Source organism: Vanacampus margaritifer, chromosome 15, assembly GCF_051991255.1.
Source record: "Vanacampus margaritifer isolate UIUO_Vmar chromosome 15, RoL_Vmar_1.0, whole genome shotgun sequence".
Lineage (NCBI taxonomy): Eukaryota > Metazoa > Chordata > Actinopteri > Syngnathiformes > Syngnathidae > Vanacampus > Vanacampus margaritifer.
In genome coordinates, this window is record NC_135446.1 from 13,924,031 (window position 1) to 13,939,408 (window position 15,378).

Here is a 15,378-nt window from a genome sequence, read left to right on the forward strand (position 1 = left end):
TTTCTTATCTCCTTTTTAAAAAACACTTTTGTTAACGTCTCACCCTCGTTTTTTTCCCTACCGTCCTCTCTTGCCTGAAGAAATGAATTCTTAAAAGTATATTTCAACTTTAGGCCGACCTATGTATTGTATAATAAAAAGACCAAGCGAAGTTTTATTGAATCAGCACATTGTATAAATATTTTTTTAAAGTATGTTTTTAAAAAGCTTAATTATTCGACTTCACGTTTTTAGATTGAAACAAACACGTCAAAAATGTGGATTTGTGTTCGCATTCCCCCTCGGAACTCTCGGCCGCGTGACGCTTTTGCTGTGCGACGGCTTCGAAGACATGATGACGAGAGTCGCTCGCATCTGTTAGCTCTCTGAGCCAAATGAGACATTCCACCTTCACGTTTGGCGTTATGCGGACACTAAAATTTACCCCTTTGAGTTTTTGCTGAATTTAAAACCGTCGCGTTCACCTTTTTTGGCCAAGGAGGCGACAGCTGGCTCTCTCCAGTCTCCCGACAGCCCCCCACACCTGACTTCATTCAATGAAGTGTTAGCATCACACTTAGCTTCTGCGCTTTTTGTCACGAAAAAGACGCACTTTCGACACGCTTCAGCATCCTCCGGGCACACTTTTGCACAGCATCGGTGAATTAACGGTAAGCGTCTGCGTTTACTGCGTATCTATGCCTCATCGAGATTACGTGATGTGACGTTACGATTTAAGAAAATGATGCTAACCAGCTAGCCTAACTGGCGTTGCTAACGACAGCATGGCTAACCCACCGGCAAAAAAATAATCAAAAAAGAAAGCGTGCGATAATGAGTTGATTTTCCCCCGTGCTTTTTTTCGTTATTCACCGCCGCTGGACTTTGCATTTATTGTCCAGAAAATTGGTTTCCACCAAAGCTTGCCTCGGCTAACATTAGCATGCTAACGAATCTCTAAAGGTTCCGTATTGTCTCCTTACGGCACAAACGTTGGTTCGATTTTGGTCTTCATGTGTGGACAGAAGCGATTCGCAAATCTTTTTGTTACCAGGCTGCAATTATTTTTTCCAAATAACTTCTCAAAATACTACCCCTACCTAAACAATATTGCCATGTGTAAACCTAAATACCTTTAGAATTAATGATTAATATATATATATATATATATATATATATATATACCTTATTATTCACAACCTGCTTCCAACTTCCCTCCCTTCATCTGTCCTTTCTTGCTTCCATACCAATTTCCATCCTGCCTTCCTTGCATAGTTCCTCCCTTCCCTCCATCCTCCCTTTTATTCATCTGCCTTTCCTTTCTCACATCATTTTTCCCTTCCACCAATGTTCCTTCCCTTCACTCATCCTTTTCCTTTTATTCTTTCAATCTTCCCCTTGTGAACATTTGCTCCTTCATTGCTTGCTTCCTCCCTTCCTTGTTACCTTTTTATTCTTTCTCCTTTTCTTCCACCCCTCCACTCCCCTTCTTCAAATCTTCCTTCATTTATCCTTCCTGGCACTCTACATTGTTCCATAATTTCTCATTTCTCTTTTTTTCATTCCTTCTTTCCAGCTTGCCTGCCTTCATTCATTCTTTCCTTCCATTTGTCCAGCCTTCCCTCCTTCAATCATTCCTTCCACCTTCTCTCCCTTCATTCTCCATTCTATTTATTATAGATTCTTCCTAGTCCTACATCCTTCTTTTTTCCATTCATTATGGACTTTCTTCTCTCCTTCCCACCCTGGTTCCATTCTTACTTACTTACAAATGTGATCTAAAAAGTGTATTCCTACTTTTGATCCACCCAGTTACAAACTGATTATATGCATACAATATACTGTATGTTATTACAAAGCCAACATATTATAAAATTCAGAATTTTCTACCTACCTTTCTGTTTTTATTCATTGTTTTTGTGTGTGTAGGTGACGCGCTGGCGCAGGTCGCGGGGTGTCCGTGGATAATGCGAGACAGTGGGGGTAGCCTGACCCAGAACCGCTGGCAGGGAGATCTGGGTCTGACTGCTGTGGGCCAGGAAGACACTGGAGGAGGTAGTTTTTTCGGTGCCATTTTGAATGGTCCAGTGCCAGTACATTCTGGTCTGGTCCATCAATGGCCTTTGTAGCGGAGAACCAAGTGTCTTGTTTTTAGTGTATTGCAAAGAGATGGACATGTCAACCCAGAAAAATCAAACAATGTATCATGCATCATTTTAATTTGATGAATGTTTCTTATGTGTATGATAGGTGGAATTCCTGGAGACCACCTCATTGTCCCGGTGTCCGACCACAGCATCCCCAGCCCCATGCATCTCCGCCTGGGTCAGAAAGAAAGAGTGTGGAGCGATGAGGTGGAAGAGGACGTGATGGGCCACATTGACGCCGAGGATGCTGACGATGAGTTCGAGGGCGGCTGCTGGGAGGAAAATGAGGAGGAGGAGGAGGAAGAAGTAGAAGAAGATGAGGATGAAGAGCAGGCAGCTGTGGTGGAGTGGGACGTGGCAGACTTTCCCCCCCAATCCACCCAGCTTTACCAACACGCAAACTTCGGAGCATTACAGAAGGATGAAGATGTGAGGACGGAGGAGAACGAGGCGGCGCTGGTCCCCCAGGCTGGAACAGGACGACAGACGTCGGTGCTCCACCAAAACAGATTCTGGGCTCTGCGACGCGCCCAGTTACGGCGCCAGCCGCGATTCCACGGCGCCCTGGGCTCCCGGCTGAGCCAGAACTGGAAGAGCTGGCGACAGCGGGCCCAGCGGGTGTACTCCCTCCGCCTACGTTGGAGCTTGAAAGGACTAAAGTACAATTGTTACAGCAAGCAGCGGAGGATAAAACGCTTTCGTCAATCGCTGTGCACTGACGACGAGATCAGCGACGATGACAGATTCACAGATTCTGGTAGAATTACTGGTTAATATAAGACTACCTTAAATCACACACAAGTTAAACCGGTTCAAATAAGATCCCTAAGAGTTGTACCAGTTCGAAACAAGAGCCCTGCAAAATCCCCCAGAAGTTTCACTCTAAATATTTGTTATCTCGTTTGTGCAGATAAACAGAGGAGCGGCTACTCTCCAGATAGGCACAGGGACCGAGGCAGATGGGAAGTGGAGGAGAAACGAGCGGAGCCGGCGCTTTCTGAGGAGCACGTGAGCTGTGTAACAGGTCGGGGTCCATTGCCCCTTTTGTGCAGTCTACTCGCACAACAGCTAATGTGTTGAGGAAAGGTGTCTTTTGTTGTCACGGCCCAGGTATTCTGGAAGAATCCCTGCAGAAATACGGCAGTTTGATCCCTATCCACGTGGAAGACATTGTGGAGAGGCTTCAGGACATCTTCAGTGAGAACTTTGCACAGCCACACAGGTTAGATGCACTTGGTAAACTTGCTGTTTGTTGTCTCATGTAATCTTAGGTTGTTCTTTTTTCCTTCTCTACCTGGATGTCGTTTAGGAAAACCATGGTCCAACATTTGATACAATCCTTCCAACGGTCTTCGGGATCAGCTCTGGCGAAAACTTTCAGAGTCAACTACAAGCGTCACGTTCTTACCATGGATGACCTCGGCACTCTTTATGGGCAGAACTGGCTCAATGACCAGGTATGACTGAACAGTTGCAAAATTCATACATGTAACCCAAAGCTGCAGTTCACAACGTTATTAAAACTAATCCTGACAGTTCACAAGATTAATAGACATATTAAGAATGACCCGGTAATGCGCTACGTTACTACGACTTCACAATATTAAACATGACAAGTCACAATGTAGTGAAGCGTTTAATTCTATTTGTATCTCAGATCATTTAAAGGTTAACTCAACACTAAATCTACTTTTTATTTGCTGATAAACTGGTGTCTATAAATGCTGTCTACATGTCCTGGTCATTATTTTGACATTTTAGTGCATGTTTGTTGAAAGCTTGAATTTGGGGCAAAAGGCGTGTGTTTGCGCCAAATTCAACATAGACATAAACACAATTTGGCTGTTTGTCCTCTTATTACACGAGAAGTTGAATATTACGTGACTTTTGGATCGTGACGTGGTCGCCCCCGCCACTCGCCACTTGGCGAGTTGCTCTGGCCAATCACAGCCAGACCACGCCCAATCCTCTTCACATTCGCAATCCAACGGTCCTCCAGGCAACACCCCTTTTGAGCGCCTATTTCAAATCTTATGCCGCTTTTCCATTAGTCCCGCACGGCACGCTACCACACCGCACCTCACAGAACGACACTACATGGCCGCCATTGCATTTCCATTACAACATGCGCGCAGCGTGTAGGGGGCGGGATCATTTGAACTGTCCAAGCCAAACTTGCACTCCCGCAGTGCCATAACATTTCATGAGTGACAAATCGCGCCAACATTGAACCTATTTACAATTTCATATGGACCACCATGGATGAAATATTGCGATTTTGATTTCACGAGCGGCTTGCGTAGCTCGCCTGCGCTATTTCTGAATGGAGAACTCAGCCTCATTTATTTAACTGTGGCTCAAGCTCTCATTTAAGTGAATGGGAACACACGATTTTTTTAAACCACAATCATTACAGATCCATCCACAAGTAAATTGTAAATATAGTTCAGCATTGTTGTAAAAAATTATTATATTTATTCTATATACTGTATTTTTATTACTTTGGCGAAGACCGGCGGGCACCTCTGCCTCTCTCACGTAAAACCAGGAAATGGGCGTGTGCCACAGCATTGCTTGCTGCGTTGGTGTCGGCCAATCAGATGACAGGTGGCGACACGCCCCCGCTTGGCCCCAGACGACCGGCGCTGCAGAACCACCTCCAAGATGGTTCTAAACAGCGGTTCTGTTGTAACGAAAAAGTCCCAAGGAGACGCAAACATCAGGGGACAAAAAATGCCGCTTCGGTGTGGTACCGGTCCGGTGGAAAAGCGTCATTAATGAGGGGTGGAGCAAGAGTCTGACTTCCTGTTGAGTCACCCTTTAATAGAATGTAAAGAATGAACAATTTGTGCATCATGATAATTTAATGGGCATTGTGCTGCTCATTTTGGTGTGTGCCTTTCCCACCAAGGTGCAGTATAATACATGTAGAAATCTTAATTCAGCCGCAATAATATTAGTTGGGTTTATTTAAGAGGATAAACTACAATAAATACCTGCTCATTTATAATTTTCTTGTCTTGAAATATGTTTTCTGGTTTGTTCAGATTATGAACATGTATGGCGACCTGGTCATGGACTCGGTTCCAGAAAAGGTGCGCACCGACCAATTCAAACTTTTGTGTTTTCCAGCAGGATTCCGTCACTGTGTGTCAGAAGGTGATGACCGTTTTCTGTCTTCTCTTCAGGTTCACTTTTTCAACAGCTTTTTCTACGACAAGCTAAGGACAAAAGGCTATGAAGGAGTCAAGCGGTGGACGAAAAATGTAAGCGAGCGCTATTTGAAGCGTGAAAGGCGATGATTCATGTACAACTATGGCTCCCTTGCTGGCAGGTGGATATCTTCCAGAAGGATCTGCTGTTGATCCCCATCCACCTGGAGGTTCACTGGTCGCTGGTCAGTGTGGACATTCCCCGGAAAGCCATCACCTACTTCGACTCCCAGCGGACCCTTAACAGACGCTGCCCCAAGGTGGTGCAGAAAATCCAATGATTTTACATTTTACTCGCGCTGTGAACAGTAAAATAGCATAGGAACATTGTACACATTTTGGACTTGAACCCCTCACACTGCCTGACACCCAAATCTCTCTCTGTCCACCCTCCACCCCCCAACCCCACCCCACAGCACATTTATAAGTATCTGCTAGCGGAGGCCATCAAAAAAGAGCAGCAAGACTTTTTGACCGGCTGGAAAGGCTTTTTCAAAATGGTGAGATGCTTGATTGTTTTTCATGTCGGAACCAACACGCTTCAGTCACACTGCTGTGCGTTACTGAGACTGTCGCGATGTGTGTTTTAGAAGGTAGGCCGGCAGAATAATGACAGCGACTGCGGGGCGTTTGTGTTACAGGTAAGTCAAGGTTCCACTGTAAATGCAATCCACCTAGCGTTTGGCCAAATTGGACTGACTATTTGTCTGTTTTGTCGTTCCACCACCTCAACTGCACAGTACTGCAAGTGTCTGGCTCTGGGGCAGCCGTTCAGTTTTGGTCAGCAGGACATGCCTCGCCTTCGGAGGCAAATGTACAAAGAACTGTGTCACTGTAAGCTTACCCTGTGACCCTCCCCCCCCACACCCACCGAAACCAAACCAGCCACAGAGGGATGGATGGGGGCACCCAAGACGGAACACTCACAGCCAACACCTCGTCGTAGATCGTCGCAACCATCTTGTGGAAGCTACTCGTGTAGATAACCCCAAAAAGTTCTCACTTTCTTTGTTAAACGATGTCCGAGTATACAAACAGGTCAATGGTTCATGAGGTCATGTGATCAGACCTACAAGCGGTTAATGCCCCTAAAATAGAACAAACTTCTGTCTTACTTTTTCTGAAGGAGGAATTTATTCAAAGGGTTCCCTAGCCCTGTGCCGACAGCTTGGCAACTGTCTCTTCGACATTTTTTTCATGTTTATTTTTTGCCACGTGACGTGTCCTTTATTGAGGCAATTTACTTTGCATTTATCTGTTGATTTTTTTTTATATATATATACACGTGCGTTCATGTCGGAAACTATATTGCTATGCTTTTACAACCGTTAATACAGGAGATGTATTTTTTTGGGGGGTGGGGGGTTCATTGGCTAATTTTTTTCATCAAGCAAGTTGTCCTCCATAAGCTTTTTTTTGTAACAAAATACTTTGAGCCCCTGCTGTACCCTCCTAAAAGTTGTGATTCAACTGTTTTATATATCTTCTACAATACATAATGGTTGCTAGAAATAAAATAAAAAAAAGTTGGCCTATGGATATGTGTGTTTCTGTAGTGGAAGAAAACTGATATAAATGACTTCCCGTGTAAGGACAAGACATTGAAATGTATTTAGCTGGACACAAAATGAGTTATGAAACGTAGACAAAGCAGTTCAATTCACTGTATCTTGAGGAAAAGTGCTGCAGAAAATGGATGGCCAAAGAAAAATTGACCAATCAAGAAGAATATTGTTCAACACTGGGATCCACAATTTGAGGTGCAACTTTACCCTCTTGATATTGAATCATTCACAATTGGACTGCTGTGTTCGCCTTAGAAGACATTTCACCTCTCATCCGACAAGGCTTGTTTGTTTTCCCCTCCTTTTGGATGAATGTCAATATCCACAAGGAACTTTACACTTATGAGGACAAGTACTAAAGAAAATGGACGCAAGAGTGGCCGAATCGAAACTGACCCATAGGTCAAAAGGAGTGATGATAAAGGTTGTTTATCAACATTGGTCAATGCAAAACTGTTTGTTAATACTGGTGAAATGAGGAAATGAACAATGAATGTAGTTGTAGTGTTGAGAAGAGTGCTGGAGAAGAGAGATTATTGACATGATCAGAAAAATATCCAGACATAGAAATATAAACTGAAAATGTAGTGGAAACTTAATTAAAGCGGGTAATAACTGATACGATTTGGTTAATTGCGAAGAAAAAAAACGTCTGGGTTCTTTCTGATCTGGACCCGATGAAATGTTTATTAATGGACGACCTGTGCTCTTAATATAGACCTTACAAATATGTGACTGAATAAAACCACCAATGTATCAAAGCCAGAAAACATCATTTACGTCATTCCGAGGTAAGTAAGCTCAAAAGTTGAAAGGGAAAAACAACTAATCTCTAAAGCGGAAGTAACGTAACTTGTATTGCTTCTAGCCCACCCATTAATCGTTGACGTACATTTGGACCAATCACAAAATGCTGTAGGCGGGATTAACTGTAAATGACGGCGGTCCGCTGCAATAAGAAAGCCTGGTTGTGCCGTCGACATATATAAGAAAATTTCGCCATACTTTCTTTCTTTGTGATAATGTCGGCTAACAACGATGATAGGTAAGGAGAGTTCGTGTGACCAAGCGAGTTAAAGCAACTTAATGGAATGAATTTTTCCTCTATAATGCTTTTGCGCTCAATATATATTCATACAGCGTTGTACATATAGCGATAATTCCCGTTTTCGACGTAGCATGACTTGAGTTTGTGCCGGGGCCTCTTAAAGCAAAAAAAAATGTTCGATATTCCTCACGAAATTGCCGAGTTTTGCCAGCTCAGCATTCGCATGTTTCGTTTTGTGTGTGTTTTCCCGAGTATATTACTGTTTAATTGTTTATTCTCGAGTGGTTTATCGCATTTTTGCGTTTGTTTTACGCTTAGCCGTTAGCTGGAGCCAATGTCGCCGGGTGGCGTAGCATGTGACTGCTTGTGAACCTAGCGGTAGGTAGGCCACGTGTAAAAACCTCTTTTTAATCCGCAATCCGTCTCGCTCTGTGGGCATTTTATTGGCACACTCGGTATGAAATTGTCTCTTTTGCCTCGTTGACCGTTGACTCGGAGGCCTGATGTGATAAAAATGAAGTGTGGAGCTTTTTCTCTAGCTGGCACATGTTGGTAGCGGACACGCCTGTGGTAACAATGCCGGAAGAGTAGGCCGCATCCCGCCGATTGTTGGGAAAGTTGTATTTTGTTCCTTTTGTGTTGGCGGGGCGGGGGTATTTTGCTTTTTTGTGACTGCTGATTCTGCAACAGCCGAATCTACATGAAAAAGCGAGAAGGGGGGGCCGCGCGAAAGAAAAGTTAACGCCGGGATGTTAAAGCGAAATGGCATTTCTTGTTCCTTACGATCATTATTTCATGACCCAACGCGACTGATTGGGGTCGAATTGTGCGAATTAAAGCTGAAAGTAGCCGAACGGATTTGCCAACGATGTGATTTATTCCGTTAGCATCTCTCTCCTACCGGCCGTGGAGCCACCATCTTGAACGCGAGAAGCTAAAATGGCGGACTTGTTTAAATGGACGTGTGATTTTCCTCGAGTTGCTTCTTCTCATGACTGGTTGATTACACGTGAAAAGCAATACACCTTTGTAAGAAAAAAAATGGGCGAGGTGGAATAATAGTTGTTTGTCCACAGAGACAATGGGCCAGAATGCATGGAGCCAGATGGCATCATTGAGGTAAGTTTCCACCTGAATGCCAGACAATTCAGGCAGAATTAATTTGGGCCAGTAACGTTGACATTTTTCATCATGCTCCATGCAGAGCAACTGGAACGATATTGTGGAAAGTTTCGATGACATGAACCTGCGTGAGGAATTGCTCCGGGGAATTTATGCCTATGGTTTTGAGAAGCCTTCTGCCATTCAACAGAGAGCCATTCTTCCTTGTATCAAGGGTGAGTTTTTAGAATGAATCCCTCAGTCGATCTGGCCTATATTGTTTTTATAAGAATAATTGGCAAATCTTTTTGTGTTCCAGGTCATGACGTGATTGCCCAGGCCCAGTCTGGTACCGGAAAGACTGCCACCTTTGCGATTTCCATCCTCCAGCAGGTTGAGGTTACGCAGAAATGCACTCAGGCTTTGGTCTTGGCCCCCACTAGGGAGTTGGCTCAACAGGTAAACAGTTGTTCACACACGCAGCGTCCCCAAGTCGACCGTCGCTCTGAAAATGTCACTCCCCATCAGATCCAGAAAGTGGTGCTGTCTCTAGGCGACTACATGGGCGCCGGTTGCCATGCGTGCATCGGTGGGACCAACGTCCGCAGCGAGATGCAGAAGCTGACGGCTGAGGCCCCCCACATTGTGGTGGGGACACCGGGCCGTGTCTTTGACATGTTGAACCGCAGGCATATTGGTGAGTATCCCTTGCAGTCCAAGCACATGATTGTGCAAATAGGTTCCACCTGAAACAATTAAGCGCCTCATTTTTTTAAAAAAAATTACATTTCCTCAAGCGTGGCTTTTGTGGAAATAGTCTGATGCGTCCACAAAGAGTAAATTTGTGATTAGACAATACACACACATCTACTGTATTTCCACCTATTTTGTAAATATTGGCCACGTCTTATAGTGGTCATCTCCCAACGAAAAGGTTGTGGGATCAATCCGTAGCCCTGTTGACCATATTGAAGTGGCCTTGAGCGAGACACTGAAGCATAACTTGTTCTCAGGGGGACCTGGCAGACCCTGTATGGTGGTAACCGACCACTTGTGTGTGTATGTGAATTGTGACTCATTATCTAGCGCTATACAAGTTAAATTATATAACAAAAGCTTGGTATTTTGATAGCAATTGAAGTACTTGTGCAACTTGCTGTATGGTGATGAAACCCATGCGTGTCAACTGACTCTGGAAGTCCCCTGGTGCATTGTGACTCTGGCCGACGTTTTGCCGGCCGGAGTTTGCGGTTCGCCAGGCATCCCGAGACGTGATCAAACTCACACTTCTGAATACAGCTCACTCCAAATTGCAGTTCTTTGTCAACCCAGTTAATGGCAACCATAAGACCTTTGTGTCAACAGTGCGGTGTTGGACTAATATTTTTTCATTTTCTTTTTAAGAGCCCAAGTCCATCAAAATGTTTGTGCTGGATGAGGCTGATGAGATGCTGAGCCGAGGATTTAAGGATCAGATCTACGAGATCTTCCGGAAACTGAATGGCTCCACACAGGTCAGTTCCTCATGGCTCTCTTTGCAAACCTGCTTTTGCGTTTCTCTTTTTAAGTTTTAATGTATTTTATTTTAGGTTGTCCTACTGTCAGCCACCATGCCGGCTGAAGTGTTGGACGTGACCAAGCATTTCATGCGTGAACCTATTCGCATTCTGGTCAAAAGAGAGGAGCTGACCCTAGAGGGTATCCGCCAGTTCTACGTCAACGTGGAGAAGGAGGTTTGTGTGGGGTCTGGGCGAGGGGCTGGGAATGCAGGCTCCTGAATGACCCCCGTCGACCATTGCAGGAGTGGAAGCTGGACACGCTGTGCGATCTGTACGAGACCCTGACCATCACCCAGGCCGTCATCTTCATAAACACACGGAGGAAAGTGGACTGGCTCACTGAGAAGATGCAGTCTAGGGACTTCACCGTTTCAGCTATGGTAAAGCATCTGGCCTTGAAACCGTTGGCCGTATATGGCCACTCGCTTGTGTTGCTTCTTAGTGAAGATGTAACCGCATTGTCGTCACCTTTTGTGTTGCAGCATGGTGACATGGACCAGAAAGAGCGCGACTTGATCATGAGGGAGTTCCGTTCTGGCTCCAGTCGAGTTCTCATCACCACTGACCTGCTGGTTTGTACCTTCATTTTGCTGACAGTAGAATCAATCAATGTATTTCATTAGTTTTTAAAAGACAATGTAAAGCAAAAGAATGAAAGGGGACAGAAAGAAGTAAAACTTATTTTGTCTGCCCCTGATCAACTTTAAAAAAAAAAAAAAAGATGCCGGGCGGTCGAGATGCTTTCGGTGTTACAAGATCATTCAACTGTGTCCTTGTGCTATGTGTGTGTATTTTGGCAGTAATTGTGCTTTTATTCTTAAAAAAAAATAGATTAAGATGTTGGTTTACAATCCAGATTGTTCAAATGCATCGTTCTTTTTTTGTTTTATATTAAGGTTTGGAAAAAATGCCTGTTCCTCTTAATTTGTACTCAACCCCCCTCCCCCCCCCCTTTTTTTTAAAATCAATTTAGTTTCTATATTAACTGGTAAAATTTCATGATGGGCTTTGTACAATATTTAAGTCGGTGAAACTCCAATTCATTAAATTTTATAAAGTTTTTAGTTGTATAAATAATGGGTTAGTGTGGTCCCTGTATCCACAACACAAATGGCACGTTTCTGTAAAAGAAAGATGGATTCGGTGTAGGTTTTGGCTGCACACCCCCACAATGCATTAGCTCAGGTATGGAACACTCAATGAATCGTATAACAAATGATTCTTTGACCTTGTGTAACACGGCTACGGTTTGTGACACCTTAGATTTGGCATCTTCTATATGTGCTTTCAATGTTAAATGCTCATTGAGGACAAGTACAAGTTGGCACATAATGTATTCGCCCCCCTCCCAAAAAAAAAGGACCCAACTATAGTCTTACCCGTGCCTCAATTAATTGTGCAGAAAGTTTACTGTGCGAGTCTTTCTGATAACGGAAGGCAGACATTTTTATTAAAATGTCTTTATGGTTTAGTTTAGAATAATAAACTGATATGATTCAATCTTTCTCAGCCACTGTTTACAATGGCATTTTAGGGATGAGGAAAAAATGTCCAGGATTCCCTCTCCTCCCAACTGTGGTGTTGGTGAAGGACTGAAAGATTCTTGGTAGAGAAATTGCCGTCTGCCCTCCACTGTGGCTGGGCTCATGTCCCAGATTGACAACTAATTGGCAGACCACACACTCGCGTGACAAATGAACGATAGCCTGGCATGACAAATAACCCACTCGTCTCTTTCAGGCTCGCGGCATTGACGTGCAGCAGGTGTCTCTAGTCATCAATTACGACCTGCCGACCAACAGGGAAAACTACATCCACAGGTAAGTCGTGCTGTCGTCATGACAAACCAACACCCTCCCTCCCTCCAGCCCCCTCGTAACCAACTTCCTTTGCTTCTCCTTTAGGATTGGTCGCGGGGGGCGTTTTGGCAGAAAAGGAGTCGCCATCAACATGGTGACCCACGACGACAAGCGCATCCTGCGCGACATCGAGACCTTTTACAACACCACCATCGAGGAGATGCCAATGAATGTGGCCGATCTTTTCTAAAAAAAGAGCGAGCAAAATCCATACGGCCTCGTTCATCCTCCCCCACATCTACAGTTTTAAAAAGAAACGAGGGGAGAAGCCCAACTTTCTGTTATGACAAATTCGAATTACGTGACTGTTTCCCACTTGGGAAGGAAGACCTTTCAGCCTTGATTCCTCCCCACTCCCAAATCGGTTGACTTGACCCGCTTAACACTGTTTGCCACATAGTCTCACTAAGATTTAATTCAATGTGGACATTCCAACTTTTTTTTTTTTTTCCCCTTGTTCTAATTTGCATCAGCATGAAGTTTTTGACTTGGACCCTCCCACCCTACAGCCAAAAAGCACAACCTTTTGTCACAGCATCCCAAAACGAGGATTAAAAGTTAACATTAAGAAGCAGCATCCATGAGGCCACCTCTTGAAACTTTTGCCGCGAATGCTAAAAGGAAAAAAAGATGCAAACAATGTTAGGTGACCTCCAGTGTACTTAACTTGGATCTAGCTCTTTGGGGCTTAGACTTACACAGGGCATGTTCAATAAAAAGGCCTGTATAGTAAAATCAACTTTGACCGTTTGGCGCCTCTTAACTGCTGTTTCATATTCTAGAGCATCCCCCAAAAAAATTGGACAGAGCGTTTCGTTTTTTTAGAGTTGCTCCAGCAGCATCCTATTTGTCCATTTTTTGGGCCATTGAGTGGAGGAGAGCTACCCTATGGATATTTACGGTGAGTTCAGTTCATGCTGGTCGGGATTTTTTTTATTATTATTTTGGTCTGTGTATTTTAAAGACTATCCCCCTCATCGACTGCCCGCTCAAATTTGTAGTTTCTGTATTTAAAGTGTTTCGTTTATTTTCTATCCAGATGGTGACCACGTTGTGTGATCTACCTCAGCAGAAATGTGTGCTGGGTGGGTGGGTTGTTTGCTGTTCTTTAAGGACCAAACTTGCAGTTCAGAGATTCCACAGCCTCCTTAAACTCTTTAAAACCTGCCTGGGAGAATCTTGCTTGGAGGTGTTTGTGTTTTTTTTTTTTTTATGAAAAATAAATGTTAACCTTTTTCAGACAGAAACAGTGTATCAGAATTTTCTACATTGGATTCTGTATAGTATTTATTTTTAATGGTCTTTAAAAAAGTTAAAATAAAGGTGTCATTTTATAACGGTGTAATTTGCCTTGTTGAGTTTTAAGTGTAACTAGTAATCAAATGGCTTATCTTGAAATTTAGCTAGCAGATTCAAAATTTAAAGAAAGAACGCGACAACTGTTCGATCATTTAGATTTCGAGGAGACTTCCTGCTTCCGTTTTCGTGACAGCTCCGCCCCAAATTTTGTTTGTGCCAACGTTGGAATTGTGGAGGTGTTGAGGAAGCTGGCGTGCAACCAAACCAACTAAAAACATTGTCTAAATATTTACACGACAGAAAGGTAACATTTGTTGTAATTCATTCTAAAGGACGACGTCAATTGAACAGTGGCGACCGACCTGAAGCCTTGAAGGTGCTATTATAAACTAGTTTCATTTCGCCACTGGAGGGCGCAACTGGCCTTCATCAGCAATATGAGTCTTCGTTCAAATGACTTTCGGGTGATCGTTATACATTACGACGTATTTAATCATCTTTGAAGTCTTAATCCAAGTCTAAGGTCACAAAAAGTTTTTAAAGATACAAATAATTCATATTAAGTAATTCCCAATTCTTGCTTGCAAGCTTCAATCAGTGGCTTTCTTTTTAGCATTGAAGTAGCTTGCTGATAACTTCTGCAGAGGGAATCAAACTCCACAAGGGGGCGCCAATTCCCCGATACAATCACCAACGACTTGAGGTTGAACTACTACTTGATGTGGAGTGGTCTTGTCCTCCCACACGCAGTTACAAAAAAGGAAAATAATTCATATTTTACGCAACTTTCCCCCCCACATTTTGTCAAAAAACTAAACATATATAAATGTTCAATACGATGAACGTTTTCTAACAACTGGGAGGACAAGATCACACTGCATCAAGTGATAGAGTAGTTGTAACTCTCTTTCTCCTAAATAATGTATGTTTAGATTGTATTTTATCTGCATGTTTTGTTTTTACAGCACCATAAGTCTTACAAATTGATAGTTTCACTTCATTTTAGTCTCATTATACAGCAGTAAGTTTTCTTACTTTCAGTGTTATTAAACAGGAGTGCTTTAATTTTAGGTTATATCTATTCTTATATACTGTGTGTGTGTGTGTGTGTGTGTGTGTGTGTGTGTGTATATATATATATATATATATATATATATATATATATATATATGATACGCATACATAAGCGCTGTGCAAAGTAAACGCACTGTCGTTCCAAGGTGGCCCCTTCTTCTCCATCTTCTTCCAGAGGCATTTTGGGAACTACGCCCCACGCACACCCATCCCCCCCTACTGCTCCATCACACACACCCCTGTCACCCCCTGTTGGGTGCTGGGTGGGGGGGATTATGCGAAGTGGGAGGCTTGTAAAGGGTCTGCCAGGCTCTTTCTGTTGTGTGACGGATGGCTGGGAGGCTGAACGGGGGCCTGCTTTGCATGAGAAGAGGAGCCAGCAGAGGGGAGAATAGAGGCCTATTCAGGGAGGCCTGTCACCCTCAAATCACCCCCCCCCCACACACATACACACCGCCGCCTCCCATCCACCCTCACCCTTCCTCATCCATCCCTTTATCCTTTTCATCCCTCCATTTCGGCTTCCATCATTGCG

At 43.6% G+C, this 15,378-nt stretch overlaps 2 protein-coding genes and 1 non-coding gene across 3 annotated transcripts; all 3 read left to right on the forward strand.

Annotated features, from left to right (window-relative positions):
• Positions 1-288: 288 nt before the first annotated feature.
• On the forward strand, positions 289-6,875 carry senp3b (SUMO specific peptidase 3b). The gene is made up of 12 exons (XM_077545230.1): positions 289-650; positions 1,909-2,034; positions 2,230-2,883; positions 3,037-3,150; positions 3,237-3,348; positions 3,436-3,583; positions 5,174-5,221; positions 5,315-5,392; positions 5,461-5,598; positions 5,755-5,838; positions 5,929-5,979; positions 6,079-6,875. The coding sequence occupies exons 2-12, from the start codon at positions 1,947-1,949 to the stop codon at positions 6,187-6,189; spliced, it is 1,626 nt and encodes a 541-aa protein (XP_077401356.1). The 5' UTR covers positions 289-650; positions 1,909-1,946; the 3' UTR covers positions 6,190-6,875.
• A 950-nt stretch (positions 6,876-7,825) lies between these two features.
• Positions 7,826-13,209, forward strand: LOC144034969 (eukaryotic initiation factor 4A-I-like). Its single transcript, XM_077544200.1, has 11 exons — positions 7,826-7,948; positions 9,028-9,070; positions 9,156-9,288; positions 9,372-9,511; positions 9,581-9,749; positions 10,457-10,566; positions 10,642-10,785; positions 10,854-10,991; positions 11,094-11,183; positions 12,352-12,431; positions 12,516-13,209. Exons 1-11 carry the CDS (start codon positions 7,926-7,928, stop codon positions 12,658-12,660), a joined length of 1,215 nt encoding a protein of 404 aa, XP_077400326.1. The 5' UTR covers positions 7,826-7,925; the 3' UTR covers positions 12,661-13,209.
• LOC144035742 (small nucleolar RNA SNORD10) lies at positions 10,210-10,350 on the forward strand. The gene has a single exon (XR_013288499.1). It is a non-coding gene; the product is annotated as a small nucleolar RNA SNORD10 (small nucleolar RNA).
• Positions 13,210-15,378: the final 2,169 nt, after the last annotated feature.